Raw genomic sequence first — 20,501 nt, forward strand, 5'->3', positions numbered from 1 at the left:
ACTGTTACAATCAGCAGGAGAGGAGGAGACGAGATCAAAGCAGGATACAGATCACAAGAGAGTAGAGATGAAAGCAGAGTACAGATCACAAGAGAGTAGATATCAAAGCAGAGTACAGATCAGAGTAGAGGAGATATAAAAAAAATATCAGAGTATATATATAGATCACAGTAGAGAAGAGATCAGAATAGTTCAGTATAGTAAAGCTTAGTAGAGATCAGAGAAGAGTAGAGATCAGGGCAGAGTAGACGATAGAATAAAATATAATGTTGTAGTATGTACCTTTTTGAAGAAAAGTAGATTTGAGTACAATATAATAGAATGCACTTGATAGAGTAAGAGTAGCCTACAATAGAATAGAATGCACCTGATGGAAGAAGAGTAGAGTACAATATAATAGAATGCACCTGATAGAAGTCGGTCCAGATCGGGATGAGAGGAGGAACGCGCACGGAGTCTCGTGCCCGTTGCTGAACGGACACGGGACGGCCACAGGTGCGTCCAGGAGCCGGAAGCTGAGCCGGTCCCCGCACAGGGGACACCTCCCGCTGGGCACACCTGCCGGACCGCTCCCGGTCCCTCCCGGCTCCTCCGCCGAGCTGTGGGAGTCCTCCCGGTGGGTGAAAGTGTAGATTAGCTCCCCGCAGTGTTCGAACCTCACTATGTTCTCCATCTGGACCTTGAACCATAACTTTAAAATACAATCAATAAATATACATTGCGCTGAGATCTACTATCACTTAGTTATCAGTTGGTTGACTCATCATCCCTAAATGGTCATGTGTTCCACCAAAAAAGAATATAAAACGTCACAGTGTAGAGAATACTTTGTCAGCTGTCAGATCTGCCGTCACTGAAGCGTCTCCTGACGTCTTTATCTGGAAGGCGGAACCTTTGACTAGTTGGCGTTCCGCGGGAGGGACTGTATTGAGTGGGACACCAAGATAAGGAGCTGAAATGAGCACCAGACAAGTCACATGCAGGTTAATATGACTATTATCATAACGATGGCTCTTATTAATATTATTTGACTCTATGTCCGCGGTGTACCGGCCCGTGGGGAGGGGAGGGTACTAACCTACTAATCAGTACTGACCATTACTAACCAGCACTTACCCTCTCTGCATCACGACCACCGCTAGGAGCTCATGCTAATGGAAGCTGCTACCGCCGTCCCACTACACAACACACACACATCATACACGACAACACTGCACTACATCACACCGCGATCTATTAAAACTTTAACCGGCGCAATTTAAACGCATTTTAACCGGAGTTTTGTTTGACTACAGAGTAATGTTGAATAGCATGTTTAGCGATAGTATGTTTTAGCGACAGAGGCTAATTTGTGTGTGTGTGTGTGTGTGTGTGTGTGTGTGTGTCCGTGTGTGTGTGTCCGTGTGTGTGTGTCCGTGTGCAGGTACTTTCTCCACGGTGTGTGTAGGGAGGGTCCGCGGTGTCTCTTCTCCCACGACCCGACCAGCAGCAAGCCCTCCACCATCTGCAAGTACTACCAGCGGGGGGTGTGCGCGTACGGTGACAGATGCAGGTAACAATACTGCTGCTGCTACTCTTAATAATACTTATTAAAATGATGGGTCATTGTCCTTAAAATAATGCTACCTGTAATAATAATAATTCTTATAATGATGATCTTTCTACCTAAAATAATACCACCTATAATAATACTTCTTACAATAATGAGAATTCTAATAGTTATTCTTATAATAGTACTACCTATACTAATACTACCACAGAAAAGTGCTCCTAAAGGGACAGATGCCTGCATTCATATGTTTGTATTCATACCAAAAATAATACTTATATTCATGCTACTTGTAATAAAATGATGCGTAATCAACCTCTAGATATTAATAATACTTATAATAATTGTACTTATGATTATTCTACTCATAATAATGCTATTATATTAACATTGTATGCTGCTAGGCATGAATGTTAGATAGTCTATTTATTTATTTTTGTTTATTTTCAAGGTTAAGCACCTTGTTCTGCAATTTTGCAAGGAAGGCGCTATATAAACAAAGTTTGATTTGTTTGAGAAGATGCATTTGTCAAATGTGACTCCCAGGATCTGAATTGAACCCTGAATTCATGTGATTCAGAGCAGCTAGGGCTGGACGTATCCCGGTTCAGACCCGGTTCACTCCAGCCGGTTCTTCTGTGTTCTGCAGGTATGACCACATCAAGCCCCCCGGGAGAGGAGCGCCCATAGGAGGGGCAGGAGGTGCAATAGGGGGCGCAGTAGGAGGAGCGGTCGGAGGTGCAGTGGGGGGGCCTGGAGGAGGAGGAGGAGGAGGAGGAGGTGGTGGTGCAATAGGAGGAGCAGGAGGAGGAAGGGGAGCACCGACGGGAGGAAGAGGAGAGTCCATGGGACCAAGGAAGCCGCTGGTTCTCCGAGACAGAGGTGAGTCCTTCCCTATGATCAGTGATCTCACCTTAAGTCTGTAGTCTACAGTCGGTCTATCATGAGGCGTACAGTCGGTCTATCATGAGGCGTACAGTCGGTCTATCATGAGGCGTACAGTCGGTCTATCATGAGTGGTACAGTCGGTCTATCATGAGTCGTACAGTCGGCCTATCATGAGTGGTACAGTCGGTCTATCATGAGTCGTACAGTCGGCCTATCATGAGTGGTACAGTCGGTCCATCATGAGTGGTACAGTCGGCCTATCATGAGTGGTACAGTCGGTCTATCATGAGTGGTACAGTCGGTCTATCATGAGTGGTACAGTCGGTCTATCATGAGTGGTACAGTCGGTCTTTCATGAGCACCATGTAGCCCACTCTCCTTCTTCCATCTGCTCGTAACTGTGCGACTTCTGCTGCATATTCAGTGATTCCGTGATGTTCTGGTGCTGTTGCTTTGGTCTGACTCTGAGATAACTGTGCCCCATCGACTTGAATATAACTGATGGACCCAAAAAGAGCTTGGATAGAGAATTGGCGTTAGGAAATAAGTCACCTGAAAAACATGTTTATTTCAGGATTTGTTTCATACCTATATTTATTTATTTGTTTATATATTTCTTGTATGGATTTAAACTTAAATTGACATTTTCCTTTCTCTCTCAGCCCTGGGTGTCGACTACAAAGGTCAAGGGTCGGAGGTTCTGGTTCCAGCCAGTTCAGAGCAGCTGGACCCCGGGGTTCCCCACTCCTACGTCGCAGCCACCCGAACCGGCCTGGAGTCAGCTGACCACGGTAAGACCCCAGCCCGGAGGGGTTCGTACCCCTAGGGAGGGGAACATAGAGGGTGTTAAGGGGGTGGCTTTTATCTTACCAGGAGAGCTTTTTAAAAGAATAATACAACATTTATTGGTGAACAAACTCCCGCCCGGATTAAATAGCAGCATCATAGTTTCCACAGGCAACCAATAAGAGATTAAAGTCTAAAACAAGTGACCGGTTGGGGTATGTACCTCCTATGAAAGGGGTGCCTCTAATACCGTTGTTTGTTTGGTCCTCAGTGGGAGGGGCCTACCAGGAACTGCCTCTCATGCAGCTCTGCCCGTATGCAGCAGCAGGCCAGTGTCACTACGGCAACACCTGCCCATATCTCCATGGCGACCTGTGTGAAATCTGCAGACTACACGTTCTCCATCCCAGTGATCCGGAGCAGAGGAGAGCTCACGAGAAGGTGTGCTTCACCCGATTAACTAACCTGCCTCACTCACCGTAACCTGATGAACCATGTGTCTCTCTCACCATGTCTCTCCCTCCCTCTCTCACCATGTGTCTCTCTCTCACCATGTGTCTCCCTCCCTCTCTCACCATGTGTCTCTCTCACCATGTGTCTCTCTCTCACCATGTGTCTCTCTGACCATGTCTCTCTCCCTCTCTCACCATGTCTCTCTCTCTCTGAACAGGTGTGCATGCTAGCGTTTGAGAGTGATATGGAGAGAGCATTTGCAGCCCAGCTCAGTCAAGATAAGGTGGGTTTAACATATTGATTATTTGGTGTGGGTGTGTGTGCGTGGATGGATATACATATATATGAACAATAGTGCTGAGCCTGATATTCTTAGGTTAGGAAGGTTTTTCGGAATCTCAATTCAGTATAAAATTGCCTTTGAAGGAAAAAAAATTAATCCAATTTTTACTTTTTTAAATTTTTTTAAATGTATGACAAGGAAGCTCATGTTTGTTCCACATTAAGGGACTGGTTCTGCCTCCACCCAAAGCCCTACCACAACATAACAATGTTAACCAACAGAACGTATACATGCATGACAAAATGATGTAGAGTTAGTGTTTGTTTCTAGAGTGTGTGTGTCAGCGTGTGCTCCATCTGCATGGAGGTGGTGTATGTATCTCAGGGAGTGTTTGTACGTGTTGCAGGGGAGGTGGTGTATGTATCTCAAGGTGTGTGTGTGTGTGTGTGTTGCAGGTGTGCTCCATCTGCATGGAGGTGGTGGTGCAGAAGACGAACCCTTCAGAGAGGCGGTTCGGGATCCTGTCGTCCTGCTGCCACACCTACTGCCTGGCCTGCATCCGCCAGTGGCGCTGCGCCAAGCAGTTCGACAACAAGATCATCAAGTAAGGCCCGCCCCATCTGGGACCATACCCTGGTACCACTCTGGGTGGTCCCCTACCACTCAGACTGGTACACACCCCGATGACTGGTACCACTTAGGCTGGTACCATACCCTACACGGCCTGGGACCATCAACCTCTGACTGTCACCGTACACATCAGACTGGCATTATTTCCCCTTATAAGACGGAGGTTTAAAGATAGCACAACCTGCTCCTGGAAACCCATGTCTAAACTTTCTTTAGCTCTTTTTAGGGTTCGTGGGTTAGCGTGTGAGCTAAGTGTGTGTGTGTGTGTGTGTGTGTGTGTGTGTGTGTGTGTGTGTGTGTGCGTGTGTCTGTATGTGCTTGTGTCTGTGTCTGTGTGTGTGTGCGTGCTTGTGTGTGTGTGTGCCTATGTGTGCGTGCGTGCCTGTGCGTGTGTATGTGTGTGCGTGTCCAGGTCCTGCCCAGAGTGCCGGCTGGTGTCAGAGTTCGTGATCCCCTCTGTGTACTGGGTGGAGGACCAGGAAGACAAGAACCGCCTCATAGACCACTTCAAGACCGGAGTCAGGTGGGTCCCCCACAGCCAGGGTACCGTATAGATCTATAGATCTATATGATATCATCTAGAGCTATAGATCTAGATCAGCATTACTCATTGCGCGGCCCGCAAGCCACATGCGGCTCGCCAAGCCTCTATTTGCGGCTCGCGTGGCGGTAAAAATATACAGTGATATGATCATGCAGTGAATACAGATATTTAAAAAAAAAATACAAACAATTATTTAAAAAATAAATCAACAGCGGCATTAAAAGGTGGAAATATAGCCTTGTCTAGAAAATATTTTTAAACTTGCTCGGCTCTACGCTGACAGCGGGGTTGCCAGATTGGCGGTTTTCCTGCATTACAAGAGAGAATGTGCTCTTTGGATGGACTTATTCTTATAAACTTATTCTTCAATAGCTTCCATGTTATGTGACCCAGTGTCTCCACATTATTCCAGAAAATAGCACACAGTCACACAAGTCTTAACTTTCCTCTCAAAGTGCACCAGATTGATGCTTTCCAGGTTAAAAGGTACCAAATTTTCTTCCGGGGGAGCATGCCCCCGGACCCCGCTAAGGACCGGGTTCCCTCCACAGTTTCACAAAATTCTGTTGGAAACACTGCTTCAGGGAGGACATATTATTAAGCAGGCATACTTATTTATGACTGGATTTATAGCTTTTGATACTTTGCGGTAAAAATGGCTCTCCTGTTGACGTCGTCCTGTCAGTGCGGCTCTCCTGAAAAAAATAGTGAATACCACTGATCTAGATGATAACATATAGATCTATAGCTCTAGATGATATCATCTAGAGCTATAGATCTATATGTTATCATCTAGATATATAGATCTATATATCATATAGATCTATAGATCTATATGTTATCATCTAGATCTGTAGCTCTAGATGATATCATATAGATCTATATATCATATAGATCTATATATCATATAGATCTATATGCTATCATCTAGAGCTATAGATCTATATATCATATAGATCTAGATTATATCATCTAGAGCTATAGATCTAGATGATAACATATAGATCTATAGATCTAGATGATATCATATAGATCTATATGATAACACATGCACACCATGCATGTGTTATCATATAGATCTATCATCTACTCTACCAATTTTCTCTACTCTATTCTCCTCTATTTGATTATTTATTCCTTTGATTATATTCTCCCCTTTTAGGGTTAGGCCATTCTCCTATTGTATTGTTATAGTGTTATATTCCCTTCTATTATATTTTTTATAATCTATTCTCCTCTTTACTCTAATCGTTCATCTCTTTGTGTGTGTGTGTGTGTGTGTGTGTGTGTGTGTCCCCACAGTAAGAAGGCCTGTAAGTACTTCGACCAGGGCCGTGGCTCCTGTCCGTTCGGGGGGAAGTGTCTGTACCTCCACGCCTACCAGGACGGGACCCGCGCAGAGGCGGACAAACCCCGCAAACAGCTGGGCTCGGAGGGCACCGTCAGGGTCAGTACCAACACCACCTCTAACCGCACTAACACCGCTGTCAACGCCTTCACTAACGGCACCGTCACTAACGGCACCGTCACTAACGGCACCGTCACCAACGGCACCGTCACTCACGGCACCGTCACCAACGGCACCGTCACTCACGGCACCGTCAATAACGGCACCGTCACCAACGGCACCGTCACTCACGGCACTATCACTAATGGCACCATCACTAACCGTCTGAACAGCACTATCACCTGCTCCACTGCACCACTAACCCCACTCTCACTTATGTCATTAGCCACTTATAACTTATGATCACCATCACTTATATCACTATTGCCATCATCTACATCACATCGCTATAACTACCACATCGCTATCACATAACCATCACTGTCACTAACACACCACGTCATTAACACCACTAGCACCAACATGATCATCACCTTTCACATCACCGCGTGTGTGTGTGTGTGTGTGTGCGTGTGTGCGCGTGCAGTTCCTCAACAGTGTGCGTCTGTGGGACTTCATCGAGGAGAGGGAGCAGCGCTCCCTGCCCACCCTGCCGTCCCACGATGATGACGTCACCGAGCTGAGGGAGCTCTTCATGCAGATGTCCGCCCCGGCCAATGAGAGCACAGCGCAGTCGTCGTCATAGAGACCATAGGACGGACCTGGTCGTGCCCCCCCCCCCCCCCCCCCCCCCTGCAGAACAGATCGGCCGTGTAGTGGGTTCCCCCCATCGTTTGGTTTCCTCCTGTTGCCACGGCGACGTAAGAACAGGCCGGGGAAACGTTGCCATGACGATCCATCACATCACTCCAACCCGGAGGAAGAGGAAGAGGAGGAGGAAGACGATAACGGCATCACAGTAGAATTCATATTTGTTCCAAGTCACTGTTTGGATGTATATTTAAACACAACATGTACATATTATGAATTGTACACGTTTTAAAGCCCAGTTGTTTGTGGATTTCTATTGCTGTGTTTAATGAGGTTGTAGTCTTACCGGTGGAAAATAAAGCTAACTAGCATCGTCGACGGTGATCATGATTAATGCTAAAGCTACCCATCATGTTCAGTAGAGATCCTTTAGCATAAACTGTGACACATGAATTGATATTAAAATATGTAAGTATGGACACCGGCCTCCCGAACTCGTGTTTGTGCTTAATGCTGAGGAGCAAGACTCTGTTCCACCTCCCAGGAGGAGGAGAGGAGCAGATAGGGGAGGAGGAGGAGGAGGAGCAGCTAGGGGAGGAAAGGAGAGGAGCAGCTAGGGGAGGAGGAGGAGGAGCTAGGGGAGGAGGAGAGGAGAGGAGCGGCTAGTGGAGGAGGAGAGGAGAGGAGCAGCTAGTGAAGGAGGAGAGTAGAGGAGCAGCTAGTGGAGGAGGAGCGGAGAGGAGCAGCTAGGGGAGGAGGAGGAGAGGAGAGGAGCAGCTAGGGGAGGAGGAGGAGAGGAGCAGCTAGGGGAGGAGGAGGAGGAGCAGCTATGGGAGGAGAGGAGCAGCTAGGGGAGGAGGAGGAGAGGAGCAGCTAGGGGAGGAGGAGGAGAGGAGCAACTAGGGGAGGAGGAGAGGAGAGGAGCAGCTAGGGGAGGAGGAGAGGAGAGGAGCAGCTAGGGGAGGAGGAGAGGAGAGGAGCAGCTAGGGGAGGAGGAGGAGGAGCAGCTAGGGGAGGAGAGGAGCAGCTAGGGGAGGAGAGGAGGAGGAGCAGCTAGTGGAGGAGGAGGAGCAGCTAGTGGAGGAGAGGAGCAGCTAGTGTTGCATGTTGCAAATGTTGCATCAATAATATATAAAATACAGCATAATGGTGCAGAGTAGGAAGAACATGTTTTCCTTTGTAGTGTGCATCCAAAATATACACGGTACGTATATTTTTTTATTGTCTTATTAAATGGGGTACATACTGTTACTTGTGGACGCAGACAAAAAACGACCGATTTCAAAGCCACGCCGAGCTCTGAAAAGCACTCGACTGGTCCGATGGTTTCCGTCGGTGTGGAAACGCCCCCCACGCCGTGGGGAAACGCCCCCTCCCCGCGGGGCGCCGTGTGCACAGAGCGGCGGGGGGCTTGGACAGCGGGGCGGGGGAGGCGCGCCGTGTGCACAGCGCGGCGGGGACAGCGGGGCGGGGGAGGAGTCAGGAGGGCCGTGCGCAGACCTCGTGTGTCGCAGAGCGGGGCAGGAAAACAAACACAGCCGTTCCAGTAGCTAGGTGAGTGTCTCCCGGGCCCCGGCCCCCCGCGGCGGGCCGCTCCGTCCCCGGGACGGGCAGCGGGGTGTGCCGGTGGCCTCGATGATCTAACGACGAGATGGTTGTGATTTATTAGTTGACCGAATTAAGGGAGAATGGGTGGAAAACGGTGCTAACATCCAGCTCGCATGCTAACGTTTGACAGGCCTGCTACGGGAGGCCCTCTCGCGGGAAGGCGTTTGGTTTTGTTAAAGTATTATTAAATGTTATTTAAGTGTAAATGACAGTGTGCGGACTCGTATTCAATACCAAATCATACTAAATGTTTAAAAGGGGAATGTTTACCACTCGCTCTATTGGACGTGAGGCCTGTGTGTGTGTGTGTGCTAGTGTGTGTATGTGTGTGTGTACGTAAACAAACCTCTGGAATACAACTTATGTTTGTACTCTGTCGGGTTACTCTGCCACCAGTACAGAACATCTGAACATCCTATACCTGTCAATCAATAGTTAAACCATGCGTGTGTTGACTCTCACTAATATATATATATATGTATAAATATATATAATTATTTTGTGTGTGGGTGTGTATTTGTGTGTCTCCACATCTATAAACTGTATTAGAGGGGACCAACATGCAAATTCTTCACCTGATTATGTTCCAGCCCTTTGGATAACAACTTCCACCAGACTTGTTTCGCCCTTTGGAGTAACGTGTGTGTCTGTGTGCCCTTGCAGGTGAGGGGTCGTTGCCGTGGTGATGAGTAGTAGTGAGTGTTTTGGGTGCGGTCGCAGCGGCCACTGGATCAAGAACTGTCCTAACGGCGGTGGGCGGGGCCAGGGCCGTGGCCGTGGCAGGGGGCGGGGGAAAGGTACGCGCTCCTCCTGTCTGTCTACCTGTATGTCTGTCTGTCTACCTGTGTTTATCCACCTGTGTCTACCTGTCTATCTCCCTGTATCTGTCCGGCTGTCTGTCTACCTGTATCTGTCTGTCTACCTGTCTGTCTACCTGTCTGTCTACCTGTATCTGTCTGTCTTCCTGTCTATCTATCTGTGTCTGTCTACCTGTACCTGTCTGTCTACCTGTCTATCTACCTGTATCTGTGTCTGTCTACCTGTATCTGTCTTTCTGCCTATCTCTTCAGATTTTTATGTATGTGTGTAGATTTGTTACTGATTAACATTTTATTAATTCATATCAGTTAACCTCATCTTTATGTTTCAATTGTTATTAATTCATATTAGTTAAAATTATCTTTGTTTTTGCTGTTATTAATGCATATTAATAACAATTATCTTTTGGTTTTAGGTGTTATTAATTCATATTAGTTCACATTATCTTTGTTTCTAGTGTATTAATTCCTATTAATTAGCATTATCTTTATGTTTCTGTTGTTCAGATATGTTCTGCTTCCGCTGTGGAGAACCAGGCCATGTAGTGAAAGACTGTGATAAGACCGAAGATGGTGAGCGAGCGCGCGCACACACACACACACACACACACACACACACACACACACACACACACACACACACACACACACACACACACACACACACACACACACACACACAGGGTCCAGACCTGACGCACACTAACTCCAGATTAGTGATCAGATCGATCGTTCACTTGTTCTAATTATTAAACGACTCCCTGGTGAGAGGATTACAGTAGATGCTCTTTAGTTTCTGATCATATACACGGTACGTATCCTGTAATCCCTTTATTTAACATTCTCCATATGGTCCATGTAAGAAATCCCGGAAAGTCCAAGCAGATAAGTGTTGGTTGAGTGTCACTTTACCTTGGTACATGCCTCATACGCGCGAGTCGTGTATCTATGGTAACCAGGTATAGCCGCCTCCTGCGCGTTGCATCACCGTGGTGCACGCTATAGTAACAGCGGCACTATGACCGTCCCCATCGCCTGAATGTCGTCCTGAGTAGCCGGTTGTGTTGCGGCCTGGTTTCAGCCTGCTACAACTGCGGCGGCGGCGGCCACATCTCCAGGGAGTGCAAGGAGCCGAAGAAGGAGCGCAAGCACGTGTGCTACACCTGCGGGATGGCGGGCCACATGGCGCGCGAGTGCGACCAGGCCAACGGCGCGGCGTGCTACATCTGCGGGAAGGCGGACCACCGGGCCCGCGACTGCCAGCACGCCAACGAGCAGAAGTGCTACTCCTGTGGCAACTTCGGACACATCCAGAAGGGCTGTGAGAAGGTTAAATGCTACAGGTGAGGCTGCTGTCCGCCACACCCTACCGTCTCTCTACATGTGGGCAGTACTTCAGTGTAGTACTGTGTGTGTAGTACTGTTGTACTAAGGTGAAGTACAATGTGTGGTACAATGTTTTGTACTGTAATACTATGTTTAGTACTGTTTTACTATGTCTAGTAGTATGTGTCGAACAATGTGTAATAGTGTGCAGTACTGTAATGCTTAGGTGAAGTACAGTGTGTAGTACTGTAATACTGAGGTGAAGTACTGTGTGTGGTACAGTGTGTAGTGCTGTAATACTAAGGTGAAGTACTGTGTGTAGTACTGTAACACTGAGGTGAATGCTGTGTGTGATACAGTGTGTAGTGCTGTAATACTAAGGTGAAGTACTGTGTGTAGTACTGTAATACTGAGGTGAAGTACTGTGTGTGGTACAGTGTGTATTACTGTAATACTGAGGTGTATTCCTGTGTTTCAGGTGTGGTGAGACCGGCCATGTAGCGCTGAACTGCAGCAAGTCTTCTGACATGAACTGCTACAAATGCGGAAAGGCTGGTCACCTGGCGAAGGAGTGTCTGGAGGCCACCGAATAACACACACACACACACCAACAAACACCCACACACACACCCAAACACACCCACACACACACCTACACACACACACACCCTCCCGCTCTCATTCATGGTCATGTTTCTTTTACTTTTTCAAATGGTCTCATCCTCCTTCCTATTGGTCCAGAGGCATGTCCGTCAGACAACGACAGACTCTTTGTGTGTTCACTTCCTTGTCACCATGCGATAAGCTTTGTTTAATATCCCTCTCGGCCCATTGGCTGAGACAGAAGTGGTGTAATACTGCACCTACTAGCAGAGAGGCTGATCTTGGTAAGAACAGGAAGCTGTTGAAGATCCTATCTTCAAATGATAGGATTTTATTCCTGACCGAGAGGCGTGATTGGCCCACAGGGCACTACATGGAAAGTTCATATTCTACCGCTGCATTATGTTTTGGACCGGTGAGCTGACAGCTCCTATTCAAGAGAAAACACGACACAGTACAGCGTGTTGATATCAGGAAAGTAAATAAAAACACAAATTGAAGTTTGGTTAAAGGAGAATGTTTTCAAAAAACTCAAGATGTTATTTTTGTACAATATATCACTTCTGTAAAGATATGATTTGCTTGTAGTCTTGGAAGGAAGAGAGAACAGCTGTACTTCAACCGTTCAATAAACATGGAGCTGGCCGGGCCGTAGTGTCCTGTCTTACTCTCACAGCTACACCTGTCTCGCTTACACGTCAAAGGTTAAACCCTCTCACTGGCGTCACACAGCAACACCTGTCTGACTGATGTCACAGCTTCACCTGTCACTTACACGTCACAGCTACACCTGTCGTACTGACGTCGCACAGCTACACCTGTCTTACTGACGTCGCAGCTAACCTGTCTCTTTCACAGCTACATCCGTCTTACTTTCACAGCTACACCCGTCTTTCTGACATCACAGCTACACCTGTCTTACTTTCACTGCTACAACCGTCTTTCTGACATCACAGCTAAACCAGTCGTACTTTCACAGCTACACCTGTCTTACTTATGTCACAGCTAAACCAGTCTTACTTGCACAGCACCACACCTCTCTGACATCACAGCTACAATTTTAATTGTTAATTTCATCAATATTCATCTCTATACCTACTCATCTGAGAGGCATCATTTATTAATTAGAGTGTGTGTGTGTGTGTGTGTGTGTGTGGGGGGGGGGGGCATTCAGTTAGTTGCTGCAACCCCCTGCTAGATTCCACTGAATCCTACACACGGTATCTTCAATATTTATTTATCTGGGTCAGAGGTTGATGCATCTTAAAATGAATCTTGCATAAAAGCTATTCCCAGAGGTGCATCATAGGACTAGGCTCACAAATCTGCCTTTAGAAGAACATCTAAGGCAGGGCTGTCTTCTCCCAGACCTTTGGCTGTGGCTTTGAGAGACAGACATCTTCAAGCACCAGGAAGAAGGACGGGGACATACACCGGAAAATCTGAGCTGCCTCAGCATCAGTCAAGGCAGCATCGACTCCTAATGACCTGCTGGATCCATCACAACTCTGAGATTCATCGCCAACCCTGTTTGTTATATGTGGATGTTACATAAGTGATGAAAGTGTATGAGTGTTTAATTAATTTACATTTTTTATATATTTACCACTGTTGTACAATTTACTTTTATAGCTCTAATAGAAGACCTTATTGACAATTGTAAGGCAATAAAATGCTACTGTAGAAAGAACGACTGTTATTAGTTTGTGTAAACTAGTCTAGTCTATCAGCTACCTGAATAGAAACAAGTGTTTTTTACATTTATGTATTTATTTAAAGACATTGTGGATATAATACATTGAATTGACCACGTTAACTAAAATATGGATTAGGAATTATGAAATAAAATTAATTTATTTCAGCATTTATTATTATCCATATTTATTAATTTCAGGGCAGATTTATGCCTACGTTGTATCACCATGGTTACAACGTCCCCCGCCGCCAGAGGGACGTTGTCCTACGCCTGGTTTTTTATCGTTGACGGTTTTTATGCCATTCAACTGGCACGTTATATTTTTTATATAGTTAAAGTAAAAATCGTATTTTTAATGTATTTGAAACGAGTCCATAAAGAAAGAACATTTAAATATTTTTTAATTTTATATTTACCGGCTGGGGAACTTTCAACTCTGACCTCCGGGGTACTGCTTCCTGTTTGACTGGCGCATGAGTTCCTTTTCTGTTCGGGCGGTTTATCAACAAATGAAAATATATAATAATACTATATAAGAGTATATATATATTCATATAATATAATCATCCGACTAACTTGTATATATTACTACAATTCACTGATCTACAGAGAAGAACCCTAAACCGCAGACATGGTAAGAAACATGAGCCACTAACTAGTCCTAATTTATACAGTTAATAGTAATGGTAACATTACTACTGATTAGAATAAGTTATTATTAAAATAACTTAATAGAAGCTGTTCTTATTAATAGTATAGCTTAGAAGTACTACTACTACTGGTGTTAGTAGTAGTAGTTGGTAGTAACGTTACTAGTAGTTCATAATAATAGTTATAATAGTTAGAAGTAGTTAATAGTAATAGTAATGGTACTTTAATACCACTAGTGTTCACCTCCGCAGGTTCTAGGTTCTAGGTAGAACTCTGTCTATAGAAGGATAGAGAGACACAAGCTCAATATACTCATCTTGAGTCTGTCAACCAGATGGCAGATATTAAGATAAGATAAGATAAGATATACTTTATTCATCTCAGCAGAGAAATGTAGGTGTTCCAGCAGCCAGCATACATACACAACACAACACAATACATGCATACATACATATCCCACCTAAACAAAACCATGCACCCACAATACCTAGCCTAGGATAGAAAAAGTGGAATGGATGCTCCATGTTATTACCATATTAGTGGTTATTGATAACGTAGAAGTTGCTTATCTTATCCAGATAGTTAAGTCTTAAGCATAAAGGAGTTTTGAAATTACTATTATCATCTTAGATGAATATATATATGAGTTGATGATTGCGATTATGAATATGCGTTACCCTTACAATGTGAATGGTTCACTAGTCTATAAGCACGTCTGTGATGTCATAATGTGATGCCAGTCTGTGATGTCATAATGTGTTGCCAGTCTGTGATGGCATAATGTGATGCCAGGCTGTGATGGCATAATGTGATGTTATAAAAAGATGACGGTCTGTGATGTCATCATGTAATGACCGGCTATGAAATCAGACTGAGATGCCAGTCTGTTATGGCATAATGTAATGTCAGACCAAGATGTCATATTGAGTCTTGTTTCTCTCTCTGTTTCCAAACAGGCTCGTAATGCTGAGAAGGCCATGTAAGTAGTTGTGGCGTTTGTTTTTTAGTTTTGTTTAAGTAGTTATGCTAGTTATACTAGTTCTATCAGTAGTATAACTATTGTTTTACTAGTTGTATTAGTTATTCTAGTTATATTAGTAGTATGTCTGTATTGTTTTACTAATTATATTAGTTATACTAGTTCTGTTAGCAGTATGACTATATTGTTTTACTAGTTTTATTAGTTCTGTCAGTAGTATGGCTGTATTGTTTTACTAGTTATACTAGTTATACTTATTCTGTCAGCAGTATAACCGTGTTGTTTTTTGTTATCAGGACGGCTCTGGCCAGATTCAGACAAGCCCAGCTGGAGGAGGGCCGAGTGAAGGTAGGATCCTCCTCCTCCCTTCTACTCTACTGTATTCTATACTCTATTCTCTTCTCTTCTCCTCTATTTGATTCTTTATTCCATTTGATTATATTATTCTTATTCTATTCTCCTCTCCTTTATTCTAATCCTTTTTCTCTTCCTTTTGTAACTCCTCTTCTCTCTCGTGTGTGTGTGTGTGTGTGTGTGCGTGTGTGCGTGTGCACGTAGGAGAGGAGACCGTTCCTGGCGTCGGAGTGCTCTGATCTCCCTAAAGCTGAGAAGTGGAGGAGACAGGTAACATCTTTTATTCAGATCATGCAACTTGTTTCGACACATTCATGTTATTATTAGTCCAATGCATTATTCATGGTAATAGTTTTTACACTTTATATTATTAATAGCTTGCTTCTACACATTATTTATATAGTTTGTTCTACTCATATTCATGTTTTAACTATAGCTTCTACACATTGTTTATATTTATAAAAGCATTGTTTCTAAACATTCATATAAATATTGCACATCATTAATTATGTGAGTGCTGCCAATAGTAAAAATGTGTAATATATTAATCACTGAACTTTTGTCTTATTTCTACACATTTTTAATAATGCTATTGTTAATATTAATCTAGTTTATGCTTGTGTGTGTTAGATCATCAGTGAGATCTCTAAGAAAGTGGCGCAGATCCAGAATGGTGAGTGACCTTTGACCCTCCTGCAACACTCCTAAGAGGGGATTACCTTTCTCACACCAAGGCCACTTGCAAATCATTACAACATCACAGATTTTATTCATGATTCTGAATATATTGCAGGACCTCTGTGTCTCTGAGACATGAGAGGGACCTACATGTCTTTGTACTATAATGTGTATATAATGTCTGTGTTAGTGTTTAATATGTGTTAATATGTGTGTGTATAATATATGTGTGTGTGTGTTTGTATATAATGTGTGTGTATAATATGTGTGTGTGTGTTTGTGCAGCCGGTCTGGGGGAGTTCCGTATCAGGGACATGAACGATGAGATCAACAAACTGCTAAGGGAGAAAGGTCACTGGGAGGTCAGGATCAAGGAGCTGGGAGGGGCCGACTACGGAGTGAGTATCCTCATCATCAATACACAAATATCATTTATTACTCTCACACAATATGATCATTTATCTATTTTGATCGTGAGTTGGGTCGTCATGGTAGCCTGCGAGTCTTCATGACAACCCATTCGGTGTAACGTGTGTTGTCTTCATGTGTCGCCATGGTGATGGGGATGTATATGGGACTGGTTATGTTTTATAATTGGAGCTTGGTTGGTCATGAGTCGTCTACAACGTATCGCCATCTGCTGGCCGTAAGAAATCATTGCATCCAAAGTCAATTAATAGAGAAGATTCTATTCAATGCTTTCTCTCTTGGGTGGTTAGAATTTTCGGACCGTGAAATAATTCTGTTGACTATTAAATGTAGGGAGAAGCCTGGTCATGGTAGCATGCATGTTGTCAATAGGGGGGGGGGGGGGATAATTCCCGTCAAAACGAAACCAAGCAACGCAAACCTGTTCACCATGAAACCTGGATGGCAGAGACAGGGAGGACCCCTGGGTTCAGCACCTTAACGAGAGCGCTTGCTTCCTGCAGAGAGTCGGGCCGAGGATGCTGGACCACGAGGGGAAGGAGGTGCCCGGTAACCGCGGTTACAAATACTTTGGAGCCGCCAGAGACCTGCCAGGGGTCCGGGAGCTGTTTGAGAAGGAACGTACGTAGGCCTGCTCTATATACTTTACACACACACACGCACGCACGCACGCACGCACGCACGCACGCACGCACGCACGCACGCACGCACGCACGCACACACACACACACACACACACACACACACACACGCACACGCACACAACCGCACGCACATGCACACACACACACCGTAAATATAAAGTATATGTAATGAATAAGTGGTATATAAAATGGGTAAATATACTGTCAATATAAAGTACATATGGTGAACAATAAGTTGTGTATATATATAAATCTACTAGTGTATAATAAGTGGTATATATATGTATTGTGTAAAGATAAAGTATATATGTATATAATAATGGTGTATATATATATATACTATACATAGTGTTTATATAGTGAATAAGGGGTGTATATATATACACACTAACATAGTGTATATATAGTGAATAAGGGGTGTATATATATATATATAGAGTAGTGACAGTAGGGTGTGTTGCTGTGTGTAGGTACAGTGTGTGTACTGACAGTAGGGTGTGTTGTTGTGTGTAGGTACAGTGTGTGTTCTGACAGTAGGGTGTGTTGCTGTGTGTAGGTACAGTGTGTGTAGTGAAAGTAGGGTGTGTTGCTCTGTGTAGGTACAGTATGTGTACTGACAGTAGGGTGTGTATTGTGTAGGTACAGTGTGTGTACTGACAGTAGGGTGTGTTGCTGTGTGTAGGTACAGTGTGTGTACTGACAGTAGGGTGTGTTGTTGTGTGTAGGTACAGTGTGTGTTCTGACAGTAGGGTGTGTTGCTGTGTGTAGGTACAGTGTGTGTAGTGACAGTAGGGTGTGTTGCTGTGTGTGTAGTGACAGTAGGGTGTGTATTGTGTAGGTACAGTGTGTGTACTGACAGTAGGGTGTGTTGCTGTGTGTAGGTACAGTGTGTACTGACAGTAGGGTGTGTATTGTGTAGGTACAGTGTGTGTAGTGACAGTAGGGTGTGGTGCTGTGTGTAGGTACAGTGTGTGTAGTGACAGTAGGGTGTGGTGCTGTGTGTAGGTACAGTGTTAGTACCGTGTGTGTACTGACAGTAGGGTGTGTTGCTGTGTGTAGCGGCCGCTCTGGCCCGTAGGAACCGGGCAGAGCTGATGAAGGACGTGGATGCTGAGTACTACGGTTACCGTGACGAAGACGACGGAGTCCTTCTTCCTCTGGAGCACGAGTACGAGAAACAAGGTGTGTGCGTAAACATAGCGTACGTGTGTGTGTATACAAATAAGTTGTGTGAGGTTATATTATAATGTATGTGTGAGTATGTATTATAATGTGTTTATGTATGTGTGTAGCAGTGTGTGTGTGTGTGTGTGTATATTGTTATGCGTGTGTGTAATTATAATGTGTGGCATGTATATTTTAGTGTGTGTCTATTCTAATGTGTGTTTGTGCGTATGTTCTTATGTGTGTGTGTGGGTATATATTCAAATGTGTTTATGTGTATTCTAATGTGTGTGTATTTTTGTGTGCGTGTGTGTGCTTTCTACTGTGAGTGTGTGTGTGTGTGTTTGTTTTAATGTGTTTGTATAATAATTTATAATAATAGTGTGTTTTCTACTGTGTGTGTGTGTGTGTAGCGGTGGTTGAGGCGGTGGAGCGCTGGAAGGCGGAGCTCTCTGCTCGGCTAGCAGGAGGTCAGAAGGAGGAGGAGGAGGAGGAGGAGAGCCTCTACGCCAAGGGAACGGAGGAGGTCCGTCATCAATAACCCCGATCAGAGCAACATATCAATAACCCTGATCAGAACAAAATCTGTCGTCTGCTATGTGTCCTGATCATAGTGATCATTCTGATCAGTGATCTGCTATGTGTCCTGATCGTAGTGATCATTCTGATCAGTGATCTGCTATGTGTCCTGATCGTAGTGATCATTCTGATCAGTGATCTGCTATGTGTCCTGATCATAGTGATCATTCTGATCAGTGATCTGCTATGTGTCCTGATCATAGTGATCATTCTGATCAGTGATCTGCTATGTGTCCTGCCAGGGGGATGAGTTGATGTTAGAGCAGCAGGAAGAAGAGGAGGGCCTAGAGAGCTTCATCGCCCATGTCCCCGTGCCCTCGCAGAAGGAGGTCAGTATCTGTCCGTCTGTCCGTCTGTCTGTCTGTTTGTCTGTGTGTGTCTCTCTCTGCCTCTACCTCTCTACCTCAATATGTATAAATATATATTTTTATTATAATTGTGTGTGTGTGTGTGTCTGTGTGTGTCTGTGTGTGTGTGTGTGTGTCTCTGTGTGTGTGTGTGTCTGTGTGTGTCTCTGTGTGTGTGTGTGTGTGTGTGTCTCTGTGTGTGTGTGTGTGTGTGTGTGTGTGTGTGTGTGTGTGTGCAGGTGGAGGAGGCTCTGGTCCGGAGGAAGAAGATGGAGCTGTTGCAGCGCTACGCCAGCGAGACGCTAATGGCCCAGAGCCAGGAGGCCAAGACCCTGCTGGGCCTCTAGAGACAGACAGACAGACAGACAGACAGACAGGCAGACAGGCAGACAGGCAGACAGGCAGACAGGCAGACAGACAGACAGACAGACAGACAGACAGACAGACAGACAGACAGACAGGCAGGCAGGCAGACAGACAGACAGGCAGAAAGGCAGAAGGACAGAAGGACAGACAGACGGACAGACAGACAGGCAGAAGGACAGACGGACAGGCAGAAGGACAGACGGACAGACAGACAGGCAGATAGGCAGACAGACAGGCAGAAGGACAGACAGACAGACGGACAGAAAGACACAAAGGTCATGCTGGGTCCGGACAGACAGACAGACAGACAGACCCTGATGGGCCTGAAGAGACCGACAGACAGGCAGGCAGACAGACAGACAGACAGGTCATGCTGGGTCCGTACAGACAGACAGGCACTGCTGGGCCTGTAGAGACGGACAGACAGACAGACAGGCCCTACTGTGCCTCTAGAGACAGACAGACAGACGGACGAACAGACCAAAGGACAGACAGACCGACAGACAGACATGTCCTGCTGGGTCCGTAGAGACCAACAGGAAGGCAGACAGACAGGCCCGGCTGGGCCTGTAGAGACAGACAGACAGACAGGAAGGCAGACAGACAGAAATAAAGGGGTGTGTGTGTGTGTCTGTGTTGACCCTTGTGTGTGTGTGTGTGTGTGTATGTGTGTATGTGTGTGTGTGTGTCCTGAGTATTAATGGATGTTTTTTCTATAAGCTGTTTTCCTAATAAAATATCAGTGAAAGTTATACTGACTCTCTACCTGTCTGTCTCTCTTCCTACACATGTAGCTGCTTTTCATGTCCTCAGTATTGGGGGGGGGGGTTCTGCTGTGTGTTTAGGTGCATTCAGATGTAGAAGGAACTGATATATACACGGATATATAATATGTTGGGGTAGTGTTCATATTCTATATGTTGACCTGAATCAGTTATCTCAACGGTAACCATGGTAACTGGGTTAGACTGAGGAGTCATCTGACTTCCATCAGGTCACTGATTGGTTGATTAGTAGCATTCTGCATC

The 20,501-nt window shown here is 45.1% G+C and overlaps 4 protein-coding genes across 4 annotated transcripts in view; 3 read left to right on the plus strand and 1 right to left on the minus strand.

Annotated features, from left to right (window-relative positions):
• The window catches only part of mkrn2os.1 (MKRN2 opposite strand, tandem duplicate 1), a 2,031-nt gene extending 1,185 nt beyond the window's left edge, over positions 1 to 846 (minus strand). The window contains exon 1 of the mRNA XM_079747401.1: positions 408 to 846. Within this exon, the coding sequence (XP_079603527.1) occupies positions 408 to 673 (266 nt within the window). The 5' untranslated portion in view covers positions 674 to 846. The remainder of the gene's footprint in view (positions 1 to 407) is intronic.
• Positions 847 to 903: 57 nt separating this feature from the next.
• Positions 904 to 7,681, plus strand: mkrn2 (makorin, ring finger protein, 2). The gene is made up of 10 exons (XM_079747400.1): positions 904 to 983; positions 1,424 to 1,552; positions 2,199 to 2,431; positions 3,100 to 3,228; positions 3,495 to 3,664; positions 3,894 to 3,959; positions 4,415 to 4,563; positions 5,002 to 5,112; positions 6,436 to 6,580; positions 7,068 to 7,681. Exons 1-10 carry the CDS (start codon positions 958 to 960, stop codon positions 7,224 to 7,226), a joined length of 1,317 nt encoding a protein of 438 aa, XP_079603526.1. The 5' UTR covers positions 904 to 957; the 3' UTR covers positions 7,227 to 7,681.
• Positions 7,682 to 8,672: 991 nt separating this feature from the next.
• Positions 8,673 to 12,091, plus strand: cnbpb (CCHC-type zinc finger, nucleic acid binding protein b). Its single transcript, XM_079748400.1, has 5 exons — positions 8,673 to 8,785; positions 9,503 to 9,636; positions 10,165 to 10,230; positions 10,739 to 11,000; positions 11,462 to 12,091. Exons 2-5 carry the CDS (start codon positions 9,525 to 9,527, stop codon positions 11,574 to 11,576), a joined length of 555 nt encoding a protein of 184 aa, XP_079604526.1. The 5' UTR covers positions 8,673 to 8,785; positions 9,503 to 9,524; the 3' UTR covers positions 11,577 to 12,091.
• Positions 12,092 to 13,755: 1,664 nt separating this feature from the next.
• On the plus strand, positions 13,756 to 20,210 carry isy1 (ISY1 splicing factor homolog). Its single transcript, XM_079747830.1, has 11 exons — positions 13,756 to 13,916; positions 14,890 to 14,912; positions 15,209 to 15,260; positions 15,471 to 15,536; positions 15,897 to 15,939; positions 16,230 to 16,342; positions 16,877 to 16,994; positions 18,077 to 18,199; positions 18,595 to 18,707; positions 19,003 to 19,089; positions 19,347 to 20,210. The coding sequence occupies exons 1-11, from the start codon at positions 13,914 to 13,916 to the stop codon at positions 19,452 to 19,454; spliced, it is 849 nt and encodes a 282-aa protein (XP_079603956.1). The 5' UTR covers positions 13,756 to 13,913; the 3' UTR covers positions 19,455 to 20,210.
• The last annotated feature ends 291 nt before the right edge of the window (positions 20,211 to 20,501 follow it).

Source organism: Pollachius pollachius (genome assembly GCF_949987615.1).
Source record: "Pollachius pollachius genome assembly, chromosome: 12".
In the NCBI taxonomy this organism is placed as follows: Eukaryota; Metazoa; Chordata; class Actinopteri; order Gadiformes; family Gadidae; genus Pollachius; species Pollachius pollachius.